The sequence below is a fragment of the Rattus norvegicus genome, chromosome 5 (genome assembly GCF_036323735.1).
Source record: "Rattus norvegicus strain BN/NHsdMcwi chromosome 5, GRCr8, whole genome shotgun sequence".
Lineage (NCBI taxonomy): Eukaryota > Metazoa > Chordata > Mammalia > Rodentia > Muridae > Rattus > Rattus norvegicus.
In genome coordinates, this window is record NC_086023.1 from 147992343 (window position 1) to 148013198 (window position 20856).

The window sequence follows — 20856 nt, forward strand, 5'->3', positions numbered from 1 at the left end:
AAGTTTCAGAGCATCCGAAGCCCTCTTCAGGCCTATAGACACTGCACACACATGGCACACACTTACAGGCAACATACCTGTTGTCATAAAATAGAAATAATGTTTTTTTCTTCAGCACTATAATGAGTATTGCTGCATGTACTCCATGCCCAGCTCTTGGGTGTTGATGGGACAGGAGCATCTTGAGTTCAAGATCTGCCTGGACCACATAGAGCATTGTGAGATCAACTTTAACTTAGAAACATTCTCAGAAACAGAACAAAGGATTGGAATTACTCACCTATTAAATGTAGGATTACCACAGTCAGCCTCCTCCTGACCACAGCAGGCGGTGCTTAAATACTTCATGTAAGAGGACATTGTATCCATGTGTATCACAGAGAAGGAAAAGATCAGCTGATGAAACCACGGTCTTGTTTGTGAGGTCAACCTGATGCAGAATCTAGACGGTGATAGGATGCCAAAGGCAGGGCGAGGCACCCTGTGTTCATGTGTTCACAGCGCAGCAGGCACTTGGACACCTTCTGGAGAGAAAGGGGGAGGACTTTTTGAGAATTATTTTATGCACTTAGGTGTTTGCCCTACATGTATTTCTGTATACCACATGCATGCAGTACTTGTGGAGACCAAAAGAGAGCATCAGTTCCCTGGAACTAGAGTTACTGGGTCATTATGTGGGTTCTGGGAAACAAACTCAGGTCCTCTGGAATTGCAGCCAGCGCTCTTGACCACTGAGTCATGGTCATCCCTCCAGTCCCTGTTTGTCTTATTTTGTGTTCTCTTTCTAGCATGCTCTTCTCAGCATCAACAGATAAAACTGTGGCAGTGTGGGATAGTGAAACAGGAGAGAGAGTTAAAAGGCTAAAAGGGCATACTTCCTTTGTGAACTCCTGTTATCCAGCCAGGCGGGGGCCCCAGCTTGTCTGCACAGGCAGCGACGATGGCACAGTTAAGGTAGGTGTTATCTCTCTGTGTCGCTGTTTAAGACAGTCTCTATCCTACCTTCCTGCCAGTGTTCCAAAGGACACTCAAAAATTTCCTAATTAAAATAATACTCTATAGAATTCTATAGAATATATTGCTATGGAATCAGTGGGCTGCGTGGATTTGACTCATGGCTCAGCTGTGAACTGTGTGACTAGTTTGTTGGGATTTTTGTTTGTTTTGGGGTTTTGTTATTACTTGTTTGTGGTTTCTTTTAGAGACAGGGTTTGTCTGTGTATTCTGTGTACGTAGAGAGACTGTCCTGGAGCTCGCTCTGTAGACCAGGCTGGCCTCGTGCATCACCACTGCCTTGTGGACTTGTGCCTTGTCAACCCTTTGAACTCTAATAGTAATAGATGTGTCTTACAAGGTTGTTGTGAAATTACAGATGTCTAAAAAAGGTCAGCAAATGATCTCAGTCACCTAGGCTGGGAACTGCAGATCATTTAGTGGGATGATTCCCAAACTGTGTGTTAGGATCACCTGAAGAGCCTATTGAAAATACCCAGAGTAGAGCTGGTGTGCTGGCCAACCTCAGCTGGGAAGTGAGAGTCTCAAAAGACAAATGATAACACTAACTCACCCAGCCTGGTGGTTAAAGTCAGAAGGGTCATCCTGAGATACCCAACCAGACTGTCTCAAGAAAAAGAACTAAATAAGGAAGTAGCATGTAAGTAAAAACTAATCAGAACCTGATTCAGTGAGTCTCGAATGGTCATGGAAATCTTTAAAATGCTACTCCACTGAGAATTTAGAACCCACTGGTCCTCTCTAGCATGCTCACTTTACCAACAGAGAAAGTGAAGCCTAGAAATAGGAAGGGGGAAAGCATGGTGCTTCATAATACCAACTGCATCATGGGTTTGTTTCACTGCGACACTTTCATACATGTAGCTCCTGATACCGTGTTCACACCTACATACATGCATGCACACACGCTACTACTTCATACATATATATCCTGATACCATGTTTCTCTCTCTCTCTCTCTCTCTCTCTCTCTCTCTCTCTCTCTCTCTCTCCTGGTCCCCCTTCTCTGGCTGCCACATCCTGGCTTCTTACTTTTTAATTTTTTTTTAAGAGACATTTGTTTTATGTGTATGGATACTCTGTCTGCGTGTCTCTGTGTGTATAGCATACATACCTAGTCCTTCCTAAGAACAGTAAATATGGGGCTTGAGAGATGGCTTACCAGTCAGGAGCGCTTGATGTTCTTGCCCAGGACCTAGATTTGATTCCGACGTGGTGCCTCACAGCCCTCTGTGACTCCAGTTCTAGGAGATCAAGTGCCTTCTTCTGACCTCTGCTGGCACTTGAGACTGAATCTCAATAAGTTGTCCAGTTCAGCCCTAATCACCTGTAGCCCAGGCTAGTCCTGAACTACAGCATTTTAAGTAGTTGAGACCATGGGCCTTTCTTAGTTTAGAGTTTCTGTTGCTGAGATGAGACAGGCATGACCAAAAGCAGCCCTTTGTCCTCGTGTTTCTGCGTATAAGTTTCTGTGTGTGTGTCTATGTGTGCCATGTCCATGCCTTATATCCACAGAGATCAGAAGGCATTGGATCCCCTGCAACTGGATTACAGATGGTTGTGAACCACCTTGTGGTGCAGGGGCTCGAACCCAGGTCCTCTTCAATAGCAAAAAGTGCTCTTAACTGCTGAGCCATCTTCTCAGCCCCATCAAAGTAATATTTTGTAATATGGATAACATGTAATATCACTTAAAGATGAGTACTTTTTGCATAGTTCTTTATTTTGAATTTATTTGAAGGCATCAATCAAACTTTTTTTATGGGACTGCGTTCTTGTGATAGGGTCTACTATATTGTAAGGAGGTCAGCTCAGCCTAGATGAGAGGAGGATCCTTAAGGACAACCAAAGTGGGAAGGCACCAAGGGAGGCAAAGAGTTGAAGAGAAAGTGGGAAATTGGCTACATACACAAAGCCAGATCAAATGTGTAAAACTATTTAGAATCGCAGGAAGATAACTCACTCTCAAAAAGTAGGAGAGAAAATCAAACAAGTCTTGTGGTACTGTGCTCAGATATAATCAGTATGAACTCCCATTTTCTTTTCAGAAGTTGATAACATAAATTGAGAAATTCTTATTTGAAAATAAACATTCTTAGATAAGAGGCAATACTCACTCCAGAGGGATCAGAATGTGAACTCTCAGTATTTTGGGGAGTGAATCCAATATATATACGGCTGGGGAAATGGTGCAGGTGGTGTGGATCTTGCTTGCCACACAAAAAGCCCTGGGTTTGATCCCCAGCACCACGTGCATTAGGCATGGTGCACACTGTAACCCCAGCACAGGAGCAATGGACACATGAAGATCCAGATTTTAAAGTCACCATCAGCTACTTGGCAACTTGAGGCCAGCCTGGGATGCACTGGACATTTTTTGAGAAAACAAAAAGGATGTAAATCTGTGTGTGCAGGCATCTATGTTCTGAGGTAAACACATACTGCCCAGCTTTAGAAGAAGCCTTAGGAGCAACAAGACTAACTTGATCTCCTGACTATCACCCCGGGCCTCAAGCATTTGAGAATGTGCTCTGCTCTGAACCACTGAGTCTCAGCGTCATGGCTTGGTCTTTTTTGTTTAGTTTTTGTTTTTGTTTTGCAAGACAGGGTTTCTCTATATTGCTCTGGCTAATCTAGAACTTGTTCTGTAGACCAGACTGGCCTTAAACTCACAGAAATCTGCCTCTGCCTTCTGAGTGCTGGGATTAAAGGTGACCAAGAGTACTACCACACCTGGCCCTGTTTGCTTGTTTTTTTTGTTATTTATGTCCTGGTCTTTAAATACCATTTGCCAATAAACAAAACTTGGGCTCTTAGCTTAGACCTAGTCAGGGAAAGTGCTTTAAGATGAGCGTAGGGCCTGGAGAGATGACTCGGATGTTAAAGACTCGCCTCACAGCTGAAAATATAAGAGGAGCCTAGAGCACCTTGTAAAACAGTTCTAGGCGAGTAATGCAGCTGAATGTCATTAACAATGAGGCAGATCCGTGAGCCGTTTGCTGATACACGATAAAGATGTGTTACCATTTCTGTGATATTCCCACCAAAGATAAGTCTTCTGTCTCACCGAGGCAACACCAAAGAAATCCAAGTACAGAGAGAAAGATCTCTGTGGTCTTCAGAAGTGCTGGGGCCACAGAACTCAAGGGAAATCTAAGAGAGAAAAAAGCCATGACAAATTTAACACATAATTACAAACTGAACTTTAATGTCTTTGCGGGGCAGGGGGATAATAGTTCAGCTTGAATGGCGTTTGAGAATTATGGTAAATTTAATTTCTTCATTTTGATGGCATATTGAGGTTAAGTAAGAACCATCTTTGGGACAAGCCCTAGGGTGCATTCAGGAGGATAGGGCATTAAGTCAGCAATTTGCTTTAAAATGATTTTAGGGGAAAAAGAAAAAAATTTACAACGTTTTAGTATGTTTGTGATTATTTCAAAAATTTTTTAATTATCTTAATCAAACTTTAAGTGGCTACCATACCTTTTAGGTTAAAGACAGATTGGTGCCAGGCGTTGGGCTACATTCCTATAATCCCAGAAACAGGAGGCTGAGGCAAGAAAATGGTGAGTTTCAGACTAGCCTGGGCTATATAGGGAATCCTGCCTCAAAGAAAGGGGGAAGGGGGAATGAGGGATAAATACTATTTTGATCTGAGTAAAAATTATTCATTGAGACAAAGATTGAAGAAAGGTTTGTCACCTATGTGGGAACTGGATTCTCAAAGCCTTGATTTTGATGCTAAGGAGTGTGGACTTTCCTGGAGGATCTTTTTGAGATAAACTTAAATTCACCTTGGAATCTTGTATAGTAACAAGCAAGACTGGGGCTAACTCCGTGCCTTCCACACATGGGCCTGGGTTCAATGCCTAGCATTTAAATGAAGTAAATCAAAATTAAAATGACTTTGATACCCAAACATTTCATTTTCTCCCACAAAACTCCAGCCCTGTTAAAGAAGTCAATCCTGTTGCTGTCCTATATATGACCCCTGGTAACTGCTGTGGAGTCTGGTCTGCCTGCCCTAGATCTTTCCTACAACTGAAATGAGACAAGCTACAATCTTAGTGTTGGGGGAAGATCTCAAATTTGAGGCCAGCCTTGGCTGTTTTTCTGTACAGTGTGATCTATGATAGCTGTACAAAATGACCCATGATACCTGTGCCTTTGGATTCTAATGAGTGAGTTTATTAAGTACAGAACAAGCAAACATAAAAGAACAAACAGTAAGTAGCAAAAATCCTAGAATCAGTTCATAATGGCCATCAGAGACCTGAGGTGGCCTGCCTGAGAAAGAGACGGAGGAAACTGTCAAATCCAAGCTCACTCGAACGCCCAGCAGAAAAGGACTGGGGAAATTGAGGCACTCTGCTGGAGTTTACACTGAGGGTTCTCCCATGGCTGAGCTCCTGGCTTCTGGTTCCCCTAAGGGCATTTTTAAATCATGGGATAGTCAGTGGTGACTCCTGTTGGCATTGGCTACCTTCTCAGTGTTCTCAAGGGCACAGGGTCAGGCCCCTTGCTGCCTGCTATCTCTCCATCTCCCCATTACACAGCCATCTTGACCCAGGATGGGGATTTAGAGAAGACAACAGAAGATTCCTCTGCCCCCGGAGCACCTACCTCAAGCACACTGCGGTGTACCACTTTAATTTACATGATAGCCACATGGTGCAACAGACTCATTTTTTCACGGCTGAGGAAACATGTTTTTTGTGCAGGCATGGGGACCACAGCTCAGATACCTACCTCCATGTGCGAAAGATGCCAGCTCTGTGGCTACTATAATCCCAGTGCACTGGCAGTGGAGACGGAATCCACGGAACAGGCTGGCTTTACAGACTAGCTGAAATGACAAGCCTTAGGCTTAGAAGCCACCTCTGTGTAAGGTGGAGGGGCACCCGGTGTCAGTGTACACCTTGTGCTTATGCATCACAGATGCACACTATAAACATGTATGCAAAGGTTGATCACAGCTGAATGTGGTCCTCCACTCTGTGACCATGCTGCTTGGGAGGGGGAGCAGAAAGATAAGGAATTCTTGGCTTGGGGTGGGGGTAGTTTTTTTGAGGCAGGGTCCTACCATGTACAGAAACCTCACCTCAGAACCATTGTTCCTCCTATCTAAGTCTCTTGGGTGCTAGGATGAGAGGTGTCTGGTGAGACTGAGTCTGTGCTGTGTGGCCAGGCTAACCCCTGAGTTCAAATGACTGTAACCCACAGTTCAAATAGTGCACTACAGTGCCTAGCACTATGTGTTGTAGTTGATCAGTTGGTTGGTTTCAAGACACACTTACTGTGTGGGTTCAGACTGGCTTGAAATTGGAAGCGCTCTGCCTGCCTCAGGCTCCGCACTGCTGGGTTATAGGCATGCAGCACTCCTGGGTGTGTTTGTTTTTCCGACCTAGGGCTTCTCTGTATCACTGGTTATTGTAGAACTCGTTCCGTAGATCAGGCTGGCCCGAGATCCATCTGCCTCAGCCCACCCAACCCCTCAGTGCTGGGATTAAAGACATGCACCCCTACTGCCCAGCCCAGTCTGTTTATTACAGTAGCTATCCTGCTGGGCTAGCCTGGGTTACAGGATGAGTTCCAGGTTAACTAAAGCTCCAAAGTGAGACCTTGTCCTAAAAAACAAAAGTAAAAATAAGATCATGATCATAGTATCTTTTTTGTTAAGGTTCTGTTTGTTGCTTTTGGTTTTTGTTTGTCTTGATTTTTTTTGAGGCAGGGTCTCTGTATCCCCAGCAGTCCTGGAACTCACTATGTAGACCAGGCTGGCCTCAACACAGTCCTGCCTGCCTCTGCAGTGTACACCATGCAGGAGTAACTTTTTATTTGCATTTCTTTTATAAACTATGGTGTTGAGCTTTTCATGTTTTTTTGGCGTTGGTTGGGTTTTTGTGCTGCCTAGTTTTCTGTCAGCTTGACATGGCTAGAGTCATTTGGAAAGGGGGACTTGGTTGGGCAAATGTCCTTGTGAAGTCTGCTGTAGGTAGGCTGTGGGTATTTCCTTGATTGAGGATGAGTCCTTGCCTCCAGGTTCCTGCGCTGCTTGAGATCCTGCCCTGATCTTCCTTACTGATGGGAACGTAAACTGATGTGAACCCCTGCAGGCTGCTTAGGCCATGGTGTTTTATCACAGCAATAGAAACCCTGACTAAGGTGTTCTTTTGTTTTGAGGCAGGGCCTCAGGTAGGCCACACAGAACCTAGCTTGCACTGTGATGACTTCTCTCCTGCCACCACCTCCTCAGGATGTGCGGGTGTGCATGCCGTGCTCACCTTCACACAGGTGAAGGCCACCGTCAACTTCCAGGGTTTTCCTCTCTCCACTTACTCTTTAAGACAGGCGCTCACTGAACCTGGAGCGCATCTGCTGAGCAGGGGTGACTGACTGCAGGCCCCATGATCCGGCTCCGGCTCCCCGTGCTGGGCACTGCCATGCCAGCTTGTGCATGGATGTTGGAGGTCAATCTGAACCCTTTGCTCGTGTATCTAGCAAACACTTTCAACTGAGCCATCTCTCTAGCCTTTTAACTTTTTTACCTGTTTGTTTATGTTTATTGGGGTAGGTGGGGCATGCATACCATGATGTGCATGTGGAGGCCAGAGGACAGCTAGGAGTCAGCTCTCTCCTACTGTTTGGGTCCCAAGGATCAAGCGCAGGTCAGCAGGCTTGCCAACCAGCAGCTTTACCCGCTGAGTAGTTATAGCCCTCTTGGGGTTTTTGATCTTACTCTAGCTGACCTAGAACTTACTACATGTTCTCATTGGTCCAAATCCCATATCCTGTTCATTCCATATTTACTGGTACTGGAGATACATGCCACAGCTTGGCTCAGAGTCTTTTGTGTGAATAAACCGTATGCGCCATTTGTTAATCTGCTGTTTGTATTATGAGCGTAATGTATGCATATGTGTGTCTCAAAATTAAGGTGGAGACCAGTAGAGAACTTGGGTAACATGCATCCATACACACATGTCCATTCAGACACATATATGCACAAGCACGTACACACTTGCACTTTGTCTCCAAGCTTTGGGAGGTTTGGGGAGGGTGAATTTTTGGTTTGGTTTGTTGGTTTTTTCTTTTTAATTCAGGTGTTTAAACAAGCTACTTGTGGCCTAGAGAGTCTCAAGCTCTTGAACTTAAGCAGTTGGCATGGCTCAGCCTTTCAGAAACTGAGGACATAGGTGCACCGTCGTTATTCACGCTTTAACAAAGGGATCTGGGCTGGCTGTGGCATGTGTCTTTGGAACTAGCTACTTGGAAGACTGAGGCAATAGGAATCCTTGAGGCCAGGAGTTTGGGGCCCTGTGCAGAGTAAGACCTTGTCTTTAGAGAGACAGAGAGTCTGAAACTGTTATTAAGATGTCTTATGGGGTTGGGGACTTAGCTCAGTGGTAGAGCGCGCTTGCCTAGCAAGTGCAAGGCCCTGGGTTCGGTCCCCAGCTCCGAAAAAAAGAACCCAAAAAAAAAAAAAAAAGATGTCTTATTCCACTGGCCTTCCATTGTGTGAGAAACTGATCTCACTTTGTGAGCCACTCTTGTTTCATAATGAAAGCACTGGAGATGTAGTGAGGTCAAGACAGTGCGGTTACAGCCTTGCTAAGTCAGGCTCAGCAGGCATGCTGATTGAGTGCAGAGAACAGTCTATGAACTTAGCAGAACGCACGATGGTCCTTTCTTGAGCAAGCTCTTCCTTGAGCAGCATCTAGGTCTTCCTCGTCCCTGACACTTGTTTATATATATTTGTCTTTATGTTTTACATACTGGCTTTGTTTGTTTAAGATTTATTTTTATTATATGTGTATAGTTGTCTGCATATCTGTCTGTGCACCCCTTGCATGCCTGATGCCTTTGAAGGCCACAAGAGGAAGTCAGATCCTTTGGAACTGGCTGCCACAGGGTGCTAGGAATCATATCTCGGTCCTCTGGAAGAGCAGCCAGTGTTCATAATCACCGAGCCATCTCTCCAGCCCATATTCTGTTTATTTGAAAGTTTATCGGGCATGTGGCCTTGTAGCCAAGCTTGGCTATTTAGTAGCTTGCTCCAGCTTGGGTGGGGAGGAGGTAGCTCGATGGACTTTGCTTTTAGGGGGGGGGAAGAGCTGAGCTGCCAAGCATTAGCAAGGGTCTGGCGTTTCCTGCTCATGTGAAGCTGAGTGGAGGATGTGCTGGGACGTGTTACTGATGGTGCCTATTTTCTGCTTCAGCTTTGGGACATCCGGAAGAAAGCAGCCATCCAGACATTTCAGAACACATACCAGGTGTTAGCCGTCACCTTCAATGACACGAGCGATCAGATCATCTCTGGCGGAATAGACAATGACATCAAGGTATATTTGTTTATATGTATCTTCTACCTACATTTCAGAAACTAGTCTTTTTTAAGTGTTGAGATTGCAGGAGGTTAGCACTTAATACCGACTAAAAGGAAGAAAGTGACTTAAAATTTACTTTCTTTCTGTCCTATTTAATCCTAAGTAAAAGTTATGTATAATAAATAAATGTTTCCAAGGGTCAGGTGATTAATACGAAGTGTGAAATCCTTGGGTAGAGGGGAACTATGAAAAACGTAATTTATGGCCAGGCCTGGTGGCACACTCATTCCTTTAACATCAGCACTCAGAAGGCAGAGGTAAATGGATCTCTGTGAGTTCAAAGCCAGCCTGGTCTATATGGTGAGGACAGTTGGAGTTACATAGAGAGACCCTATCTCAGAAAAAGAAAAGAATAGAAAAAAATACAGTGTATTCATTCCCTGCCTAGACATTGTTTATTCATTTTAAATTACACTTAATTTTGTATGCAAAGGGCAGGGAATAATTTGCAGTCAGTTCTCTTCTACCCTGTGGGTCCTAGGGACTGACCTCAAACTGTCAGACGTGGTGGCAGGTGCCTTACCTGCTGAGCCATGTCACCCCACTAAAGACATTGAAAATGATTGTTTTGAGCTCTCCGGTCTAATGACAGAGGGATTAGTGTGGCTCTCTTTGACACTGTGGAAAGTAAGTTTTCTAAGCTTGTCCAAGAAGAGACAACTTAAAAGACATGGGAGAAAGGCCATGGAGCATTTGACAGTACAGTAGCACTCAGCTTTCTTGGATTCTAGCCCCAGTCCCACCATTTTCTAGTGTTGTGATTATCACCTGGTCTTCAGCTCCCTTAAGCCCCAGTTTCCTCGAGTGAGCAGCTGAGGTGGCCATGACCCATTGTCTCCCCGTGGGGTCGTGGGGTTCAGCCAAGTCCTAGACTGGGTAAGTGCAAGTTGACAGGCAGTTCTCAGGCTACGCTCGCTGTCTGCCTCTGCCTGAGTATGTGAGGAGCTCAGAAACTATCTTGTCCCACCATCCCTCTCTCCTTTGCTTTTTCCCATACGCCCACACACACATCTTATGTAGCCCAGACTTGGGATCTGAGTCAAGCTTTCCATGTGGCTGAGGATGTCCTTCCCTGCTCCTCCTAGTGAGCCAGCCATGATGAAATGCTGAGAAAACAATAGATGGCTGGAGCTGCAGTTCAGTTCACAGGCTGGAATACCTCCACGGCATGCACAAAGCCCTGAATTTCATCTCAGCCTCAAATAAAATTAGAGGGATGAAGCTGCCAGTAATCCAAGCATTTGGGAGGTGGACGCTGGATCGGAGGTCACACTTCAACATCATTGTGTGGTCACCCCATGGATTATACCTTCACCACAGTATTTCACGAAGGTTGATTGTCCTGCTGCTGCTGCTGCTGCTGCTGCTGCTGCTGCTGCTGCTGCTGCTGCTGCTGGTGGGGGGGGTGGTGGTGGTGGTGGTGGTGGTGGTGGAGGAGGAGGAGGAGGAGGAGGAGGAGGAGGAGGACTAGACATCGACAGGGACAGACAAGCAAGCAGACAGAACCCAGATCTTGGATCCACAGTCATGCGTGCTTGAAGAGTTTTTGGTACTATTTAATTTCTTCCTTCCCTTTCATTCTTCTATACTTCCACATCGCTGTTCATCACCAAAGGAAGTCAGGACTGGAACTCAAGCAGGTCAGGGAGCAGGAGCTGATGCAGAGGCCATTGAAGGGATGTCACTTACTGGCTTGCTTCCCCTGGCTTGCTCAGCTTGCTCTCTTATAGAACCCAAGACCAGGGATGGTACCACCCACATGGGGCCCTCCCCGATTGATCACTAATTAAGAAAATGCCTTACAGCTAAATCTCACAGAGGCATTTCCTCAAGGGAGGCTCCTTTCTCTGTGATGACTCCAGCTTGTGTCAAGTTGACACACAAAACCAGCCAGTATAGCAGGAGGGTCTAGAATCTCTGGGCATGTGTGTGAGGGTTGAAGTCCTGAGATCACTGTAATGTGGAGTACCTACCATTCACTGGGTCTTGGACTGCGTGTAAAGAAGAAAGCTCGCTGAGCACCAGCAGTCCTTGCTCTGTGTTTCCTGACTGTAGACACAGTGTGACCAGTTGCCTCATCTCCCTCCTGCAAGAACTCCTCACTGGGAGTAGCCTCAGACCATGAGCCAGATTAACCCTCCTATAAGCTACTTTTGTCCTTTAGTTTTACCAAGCAGCAGGAAAGTAGCAAAGACGTGACCTGTCACCACTGCAGAGTCAGGGGACCTAAATTCAGTCCCTTGTGGCCATGTAAAAGGAGAGAGCTGACTCCTGCAAGCTGTCATCTCACCTCCCTAAGTGCAGGTGCACTCTCCAAAGAAATGAGTAAATAAACGAATAAATACATGTGGAAAGATACATGTGATCTAACTTGGTGTGCATTTATTTTATGTTAATGCTGGGGCTGGAGAGATGGCTCAGTGGTTAAGAGCCCTGACTCCTTTTCCAGAGGTCCTGAGTTCAATTCCCAGCAACCACATGGGGGCTCACAACCATCTGTAAAGAGATCTGATGCCCTCTTCTGGCATGCAGGTGTACACACAGGCAGAGTCCTATATACATCATTTAATCATGTTAATGCTTGCCCAGATCACATTATTCTCTATAGTGCTAGAGTAGGGAGGCTAGGGCAAGAGGATCACAAGCTTGAGATCAGCCTGGGCAACATAATAAGACCTTATCTCCAAAAGAAAACAAAAAAGCTGCTAAGTAACCAGAGATGGCTGGTGGTTAAGAGCACTGGCTGCTCTTCCAGAGGACCCGGGTTCAGTTCTCCACACCCACATGGCAGCTCACAACTGTCTATAACTCCAGTTCTGGGGGATCTGACTCCCTCACACCAATGCACATAGGTAAAACACTAATGAATATAAAATAAAAATAAACCACAGATAACCAGAGTGTAGGACAGTTTCCATCCCCCAAAAGTTTACAGTGTGGCCTTTGTTCCGTGTCCCATCCCAGTGTCTGTCAGCCATTGTGTCTGTCCTGTGCTTCCCTTTCCAGAATGTATGGGGTATGTAATATGAGTGTGTACCTGTGTGGGACTGGCTTCTTTTTAGTCAAGCTGCAAGAATTTGGTTCTATCTGCACTACAGGGACAGACAGGCAGAGCAACCTTCTTGTGTTAACGACATCTGACTATGAATAGCGTGGCTGCTGCTGCTCTGTGAACTAGAGTGTAGTGTATTTCTGAGGTCTGCCTGGTCCTTGTTAGGAGTTTCCTGTCTTCTCTGGAGACAATATATTACACCTTCTCGTAGGGCAGGTTCTCTGTAGAGGATAAGTCCTAGCCATTGAATGTTGATATTTGCATGTTCTGCTCCAAAATTTGAACTTATCTTAAATATGAGGAACATACAAATATAGTCCAAGAATATTGCTTTTAAATTTAGCTCTGTATTCTAGAATATCCTTCCTGTGTTTCTGGAAAGCATCCTGGTTCTCATAATCATGCAGTCTTCATCTTTCTGAGCTAAGATTTCTGGTTTGGCATTCGCAGTAAATCTGTAGCTCTGGCTGGCCTTGAACCCTGCCTCTGCTTCCTAAGGCTGAGGTTAAAGGTGTGAGCCACGGCACCCGGCTTATTTTGTCTGGACGGCAGATTTTCAAACTCGCCTCCTTCCACCTGCACCTTCTGGGTGCTGGCGTTGGAGGCGTATATTTAAACACTCACAGTGCACGTGTGGGTGCTTGTGTGAGTATATACATCCTTAGGAAGCAGAAGAGTGTCTGACCCCTGGGAGCTAAGTTAACTTGTAGCTGTAGTACCCTGCAGTGTATGTCCTGGAAATGCATCGGGATGCTCTGGAGCATCGCGTGCTCCTAACCGCTGAGCCACCCTCCAGCCCCACTATTCAGACTTTACATCGTACATGCATTACCCAACTCCTTTCTGAAAAAAAGTGTCTTGCTTTAGGGGATGTCAGATAACTTTATTCATTTAGAAAAATTACATGGCTGTATTAAATGAAGGGTTTTTGAATACCAATGACCTTCACAGAATTGCTAATCTTTTCCTCGTGACATCCAGGCTGCTTCTGTTGGTGTTAATGTTTATTTTTACATATATGCTTAGTCGTCTATTATATATATCTTTATATTTTGGCTTTAGAGTTATTTTTAGGACCTGCTCAATAATGTTTAGAGCCTGCCACGAGCCAGGCATGTGCAAAGCCTTATTATTTGGAGTCTTAGAAATGGAAGGGCACCTGCCTGGTCTGCCTGAGGCCCTCGGTTCAGTCTCCAGCACCACAAAAACACGGACACGCACAGAAGATGTGGACGCTGCTGAGGCCGGAGAAGTAATTCACCGGTAGCGCCCAAAACTGTGGACTTTGACCTGAGCTCTAAACAAACAGCAGAGGACAGACACCTCCATACTCTTGATTCTGTCTTCCAGAAGACGCTCAGAAGGGTTCTTTGCATAAATAAGCTTTTCCTTTTCTTTTCTAAATGTATGTGTGCACATACATGTATGTATGTGTCGCTTCTGTATGCATATATATGACATAAGATGAAAAATCGTACACAGTATTTTTCAGTTTCTTGTTTACTTTATATAATTTTGGGCTTTGTGTTCATTTGTCTGTCAGTTTTCCTGAGTGTCCCTGGTTGGCCTAGAACTCCTTGCGATTCTGACTGTTTCCCAAGTGATGCTCCTAAATACACCATTGTGCCCATCATTGTGGGGTTTTTAATTTTTGTCTTGAAACCTCTGGCCTCAATGCATATATAGCTCAGAGTATCTTTCTCCTGATCCTTCTGCCTCTCTCCACAAGGGATGCTCTTGGCTTGGGGCTTGGGGGTTTGAGATGGTCTCGTGGCCAAGTTAGTCTGGAACTCTGTTTAAACTGGCCTCAAATTCAAACTCCTTCGTCATCTGTTTCCTGAGTGCTGGAATAGACATATACCACTAAGCCTGGCATCTGGTTTTACATAGGTTTTTTTTTCTCATTTCTTAGATTTTTTAAAATTTAAATGATGTATGTGAATGTTTTGCCTCCGTGTGTGCCCTGCGTGTGCACTCACTTGCTGTGTGTCAGAAGAGGGCACTGGATCCCCATTGGAGTGATAATTACAGACAGTGACCCGGTATCACTGCTGGAAACCAAACCCAGATCCTACACAGGAGCAGCAAACACACTGACCTCCAGGCGCCTTCTGTAGACTCCATCCATCTGGTCTGTTGATTGCTGTTTTTAAGGCAAGGTCTCTCCGTATAGCCCTGTTTGTCCTGGCTTGGCTGTGTAAACCAGGCTGGCCTTGACCTCACAGGATCTGCCTGTCTCTGCCTCCCAAGGGCTGGGATTAAAGTCATGAGCCACCATGTCCAGTGTCTCTGCTGGTCCTCTCCTTTCTTTCCTTGTCTGGGACAGTGTCTATGTAGTTCTGGCTCTCCAGGTACTTACTGTGTAGACCAGGCTAGCCTCAAAATCACAGAGAGCTGGGATTAAAGGTGTCTGCCACTACACCAGCCTTTCTCTGCTGTTTTTCAGTTTGAATCCTGAATGTATAGTTTTGCATTTTTTGCAGGTTTGGGACCTACGCCAAAACAAGTTAACCTACACCATGAGAGGCCATGCCGACTCTGTAACTGGCTTGAGCTTGAGTTCTGAAGGATCTTATCTCTTGTCCAATGCAATGGACAACACAGGTAACTTTGGAGAACAGCTGTTCTGGGGCAGGTCTGGCGACCCCAGATGGGGCTGGGGCATTTAGTGTACTTGAGTTTAAGCCTGGGGCTCACGTGATAAAAGAACAGTCACTCCTGTCCTTTAACCTCCATAGACATTCCGTGCCACGTGTACCTCCTCGTTCATTTGTGAGCGAGCTCCCTCACATTTGCACACACTAAAAACATAAATCTTGTAAAAATATTTTTATTGGGGCTGGAGAGATGGCTCAGCGGTTAAGAGCACCCGACTGCTCTTCCAGAGGTCATGAGTTCAATTCCCAGCAACCACATGGTGGCTCACAACCATCTGTAAGGAGATCCGATGCCCTCTTCTGGTGTATCTGAAGACAGCTACAGTGTACTTATATATATAATAAATAAAATAAATCTTTAAAAAAATAAAAAATAAAAAAATAAAAAAATATTTTTATTGGGAGTCTGGGGATATATCCAGCCACACAGAAGGTCTGGACGGAACTGTGCCTCAGGCTAAGTGAAGTCCAATGGGAAAGGGGCTGACAGATCTGCCTGTCAGCTAGGAGACCATTTGCATGAGGTGATCTAGGATCCAGGGTTCTAAGACCAGGATGTAGAAGTCTTGTCCTAAGTCTCGTGTGCCAGTCTGAGCAGTTTTACACACGGCATCTCCTCCATGCACCGGCTTCCCACGCAGGTAGTCGGAGGGCTACACTTCCCTTTCAGCTCTGAGATGCTCTGGATGCAGACTTGATACTGGGATCTTTAGCTGACTGCCAGTGACATGGGTGGTCGTCTGCTGAGCATTTGAAGCTTTCTTTTTTTTTTTTTTTTTTTTTTTGGTTCTTTTTTTTTTTTTGGTTCTTTTTTTTTGGAGCTGGGGACCAAACCCAGGGCCTTGCACTTCCTAGGTAAGCGCTCTACCACTGAGCTAAATCCCCAACCCCCATTTGAAGCTTTCTTATGTGCTCTTTTCTGACAGTTGTCTTCCCTCGGTAGCAAAGTCCTCAGGAAAACGTGTCACCATTCTGGCTTTCCCAGCACATTCCCTTTCCCATTCCCTCTGCTTGTCACTGAGGTACAGAGTGGGAGGATGGGTTTGCTGTAGTGAGACGGACAGTGGCAAGTAGGAAATGCCCTTGCTGTGCAGGCTGGCAGGCTTGTGGAGACCAGAGCACAAGTGTGTTTGGTGTGTAACAGATGCTGAGGAAGTGCCTGTTGATGGCTCTGCGTCTTTACTTCCTGAACGTGTTCTCACGTCAGGAGCAAACGTCCCGATGTAGCCACCCTTGCTGTATAATGGCTCTCACTGCTGTTCACAGTGCATGATTGCACGTGACCTTGGGTGGATTTACCTTTAGTCTATGTTCTGAAAGTAAGGAACACGAAGCCTTCCCTACATCGCTGTTAGAATAGTGAGAATCCTTGTTACTGTTATCCTTTGAATAGGCTTATTGTTTTAAAAGCTCAAAGTTAACCTCAGTTAATAGTCAAGGTTACCCAGGGCTACATGAGACTGTATCCAAAAAAAAAAAAAAAAATGTGGTGTTTAGGTGGTGGTGGTGGTGTTCTTAATTTTGCAGAGCAGGAAGCCAAGATGTATTCTCACTTTACCTGGATTACCCATATTTCTATATAAGATTCAAAATTAGATTGAGTTCGTGTTTTCTAAGGCACGAGTGTATGGTTGAGCACTTGCCTGGTGTACGTGAGGCCCTGGATTAAATCCCCAGCAACTGGGAATGGGGACAGTGTTTGCATGTACTGGGGATGGGGAGCAGTGCGTGTGTCTTGGGGAGGAAGGACAGTGTCATACACACTAATCTCACTAGGATGGTTTCTGTCAGTGCCTATCAAGTGAAAGGGAAGGAGAAGTTGGGTTTTACCGACTTCTTCACAGCAGTCGGTGGAGGCTAAGGGAGATGACTCAGTAAAGTGCCTGCTGTTCAGACCTGAGGACCTGAGTTCAGACATCTGTAATCCCAGCTGCAAGGGATTCCCTGGGGTTCCCTGGGGGCTCCCTGGGCAGCCAGTCTAGCAGCGCAGAGTGTTTTAGGCTCAGTGAACCCTGTTTCAAAAAATAAGGTAGAAGCTGAGCACAGTGTTCACCTTTAACCCCAGCACTTGGGAAGCAGAACTCTGTGAGTTTAAGGTTAGCCTCATTGATCTACATAAGGCAGTGCTACGACCTTTACTACAGTTCCTGTGCTGTGGTGACCTGGAAAGTTTTTTTTGTTGCTACTTCACAACTACAATTCTGTTACTGTTATGACTAGAAATTAAATATTTTTGGAGATAGAAGTTTGTCAAAGGGATCTAGACCCACAGGTTGAGAACCTCTGACATACAGCGTTCCAGGCCATGGAATGCTGCAGAATGAGACCATGTCTGAAAAAGAGAGAGAGAGAGAAAGAAAGAAAGGCAAGGAGTCTAGCCTCTGATATCTCCACACAGGAATATACCTAAGCATGTGCTCACATTGTATCCCGAAAATATTTTTTCTTTTTATTCAATGTGTACAAATGTTTGCCCTCATGGATTTACGTGCTCCCATGTATGTGTGCCTGATGCCCTTAGAGGTCAGAAGGGGACTGGACCTCCTGGAACTGAGTTACAGGTGGGTGGCTGTAAGTCACCACGTGGGTGTCGAGAACTGGACCCAGGTCCTCTGCAAGATCGACAAGTGTTCTTAAGCACCAGGCTGTCTCTTTAGCCACAGAACTTTTTTTGTTGTTGTTGTTTTTAATTAAAAAAAATTTATTGCCATATTGAAGCTTTGCTGGATATGACTGTAAACTGTCAGAGATCATTTGGGAACTATTTTTTCATTTTAGGTGTTTTAAGATCCAGGGAGGGCTGGAGAGATGGCTCAGTGGTTAAGAGCACAGACTGCTCTTCCCAAGGTCCTGAGTTCAAATCCCAGCAACCACATGGTGGCTCACAACCATCTGTAATGAGATCTGATGCCCTTGTCTGGTGTGTCTAAAGGCAGCTACAGTGTACTCATATATAATAAATAAATAAAATATTAAAATATTAAAAAAAAAGATCCAGGGAGACCTTAAAGTCTCATTTATATTGAACCTCCTGCCTCATTTCCCACCCCCAAAAAATGGTGCGTGCGTGCGTGCGTGCGTGCGTGCGTGCGTGCATGCATGCATGTGTGTGTGTGCGCGTGTGTGTGTGCGCGCGCACGCGCGTGTGTGTGTGCGCGCGCACGCGTGTTTGACAGGCAGATCTAACTATATTCAGTTGCAATCCCAACTGTGTTGTCCTCCCTCCTGCTTCCTCCGCTCTCCTCTGCGCCCTTAACTTAGTGAGAAGGATGGCCCTGGCAGCCCAGCTTTAGTGTAGATTGTTCCCACAGGAGAAGGGAAGAGTCACATGGGGCCTCCTCCCCAGAAGACAGCATTTGTTACTGACCTAGGAGCTGCTGGCTCCGTGTGTTTGTAGCGTGACTGCTTTGCCATTTGCTTTGTAGTGCGTGTCTGGGATGTCCGGCCATTTGCTCCCAAAGAGAGATGTGTGAAGATATTTCAAGGAAATGTCCACAACTTTGAAAAGGTGAGTAGGACTTGCCTTGGGGGTTGGTTTTACTGTGCGTTTGATCTGAAGAAGTATTTGAAGTGATGCTCAGGATAGAGTTGTTGACGCACTATGAATGAGTTAAGTCTGGTAATAGTAGCCATTCTTCATCAAAGCTGCCCTCCCTCCTGCCCAGCTTCCCATGTGCTCAGATTACAAGAGCTGCCCCCATGGTGGGCTCACAGCTCTTCTTACCAGAAGCGAAATTAATAGAGTGTATTAGAGAAGGCAGTCTCACGGGTTGCCAGACTGGGGCCCATTCATTCCTAGACTTGTCTTCAGCACCTCCCTGACAGGGCTTTCATTTCTGGCCTTATCCCTTGGGAATCTCGATCCTGTAAGTTACTGTCTGTGGCCCAGGCCCCCATTGCTGTTACCTAGATACCAGCTGTCAGAGCCCTGGTCTGTGTCTGTTCCCCTCCTAGCATGATGGCTCCAGTTCAGGATCGTTTTCTCCAATGTGTCCTGGGCAGCTCTTCTGGAGGCAGCTTCCTTGTCAGAGAGCTACTTAAGAGATGTCAGTGGTTTCCTTTTGCAAACTTACCCATACTGCTTTATTTTATAAATAAATTTTATTTCTATTGGGTTTGGTGGGGATTTTGTTGTTGTTTGTTTGTTTTTTCCTTCAAGATAAACAGCAAAGAAAAATAAAAACAAGATAAAATTTTAAAAATATTTTAATAGAATCAAGTTAAGTGAAGCTATGAGCCTTCATTTAAAGACAGAACAAGGGGGTTGGGGATTTAGCTCAGTGGTAGAGCGCTTGCCTAGGAAGCGCAAGGCCCTGGGTTCGATCCCCAGCTCCGCAAAAAAAAAAAAAAAAAAAAAAGACAGAACAAATTTTTATGGACAGATTTGTCCTTAATAACTAGGGTCAACCATCATCCCCCCCCCCCCCCCGGAGCTGGGGACCGAACCCAGGGCCTCGTGTTTGCTAGGCAAGCGCTCTACCGCTGAGCTAAATCCCCAACCCGGGTCAAACATTTCTGCATCTAGTTTTATGTATTATAAGATTACAAAGCAGGCCTGAGAGTTGCCTCAGCAGTTAAAAGCACTGACTGCCCTCTCAGGGGACCAGGGTTTGATTCCTGGTAACCACAGAACATAATTGTCTGTAACTCCAGTCCCAGGGGATATGATGCCTGTTTCTGGCCTCCTCCGTTGCTGGGCACACATGTGATGCCCAAACATACTTGCAGACAGATTACCTAAAATAATACACTTAGATTGATAATAAATAAGGTAGGCCAGGCCATAGTGGCATATGCTTTTTTTTTTTTTTTATTCCCAACAATTGGGAGGCAGATCTTTATGAATTCGAAGCCAACCTGGTCTACAAAGTGAGTTCTAGGACAGTCAAGGATGTTGTTACACAGAAAAACCCTGTCTAGAAAAACCAATACATGAATAAGAATTTTTTTTAGAAGTAAGATACGGAAATATTTAAAGAAAAATTAATGAGATTACAGAGCGTGCTGTTTTGAGCAGGAGTGTGATGGCTGATGACGTCTGGGAGATACTGAAGCCTAGTAGGGAATTAAGTCAGCTGACCCCTAGTGCAGCGAGACGGGTTTAGCACACTAACTGTTCATGGAGTCTTTTTTCATTGCAGAACCTCCTGAGGTGTTCCTGGTCACCAGACGGAAGCAAGATAGCAGCTGGCTCAGCAGACAGGTAAGGGTCCCTGGGTATGAGGTGGAGAATGGGGTGGCTATGCGGGTCCCACACCTAATGCCTAACTGTGAAGACAACAGAGGTACAGCTTTCCACGTGACTGAGGGGCTCTCAGAAGTGAAGCCGTGTGAAGACAAATGGTTTAGAGCCCATGTTGGACACACGTAGTTTTCTGTCTGTTTGTTTTTAGGCCTAGAGAGTCGACTGTGTTTATATCTGTTGGAGACTGATAATCTTCCTAGTGTCTCTGCCTTCTCCTTCCCGTCATGTAATACATTAGAGGCTGTCCCTCCTGCCATTCTTCTCCAGGGTCTCTCACACCTCCCTCAGTGCTCTCTAGACTGTCTTCCCAGTAACCACTCTGCTCCTTCTCTGAGCTATCCATGGCACTCTCTCAGTGTTCGCTCCCTCGCCTTTTCTCTCTCTTCTCCTTCACCCTCTCCCTTCCCCCTCTCTCCCTTTAGCATGACACATTGCTCTTTGTTCCATACATCTAACTTTTATACATATTTTTCTTCCTTACATTTAGACAGACATTGG

General features: G+C 45.4%; 1 protein-coding gene across 3 annotated transcripts in view; it reads left to right on the forward strand.

Annotated features, from left to right (window-relative positions):
- Snrnp40 (small nuclear ribonucleoprotein U5 subunit 40) overlaps positions 1-20856 on the forward strand; it is a 33175-nt gene that overhangs the window by 7585 nt on the left and 4734 nt on the right. The window contains exons 1-6 of one of the 3 annotated variants that reach the window (XM_039109799.2): positions 919-954; positions 4508-4583; positions 9237-9359; positions 14940-15060; positions 18539-18621; positions 20255-20316. In XM_039109799.2, coding sequence (XP_038965727.1) covers positions 4581-4583; positions 9237-9359; positions 14940-15060; positions 18539-18621; positions 20255-20316 — 392 coding nt within the window. In that variant the 5' untranslated portion in view covers positions 919-954; positions 4508-4580. Of the gene's footprint in view, positions 1-788; positions 955-4507; positions 4584-9236; positions 9360-14939; positions 15061-18538; positions 18622-20254; positions 20317-20856 lie in introns of those variants that run through there. The other 2 variants (NM_001134556.1, XM_063287574.1) reach the window with 2 other exon arrangements.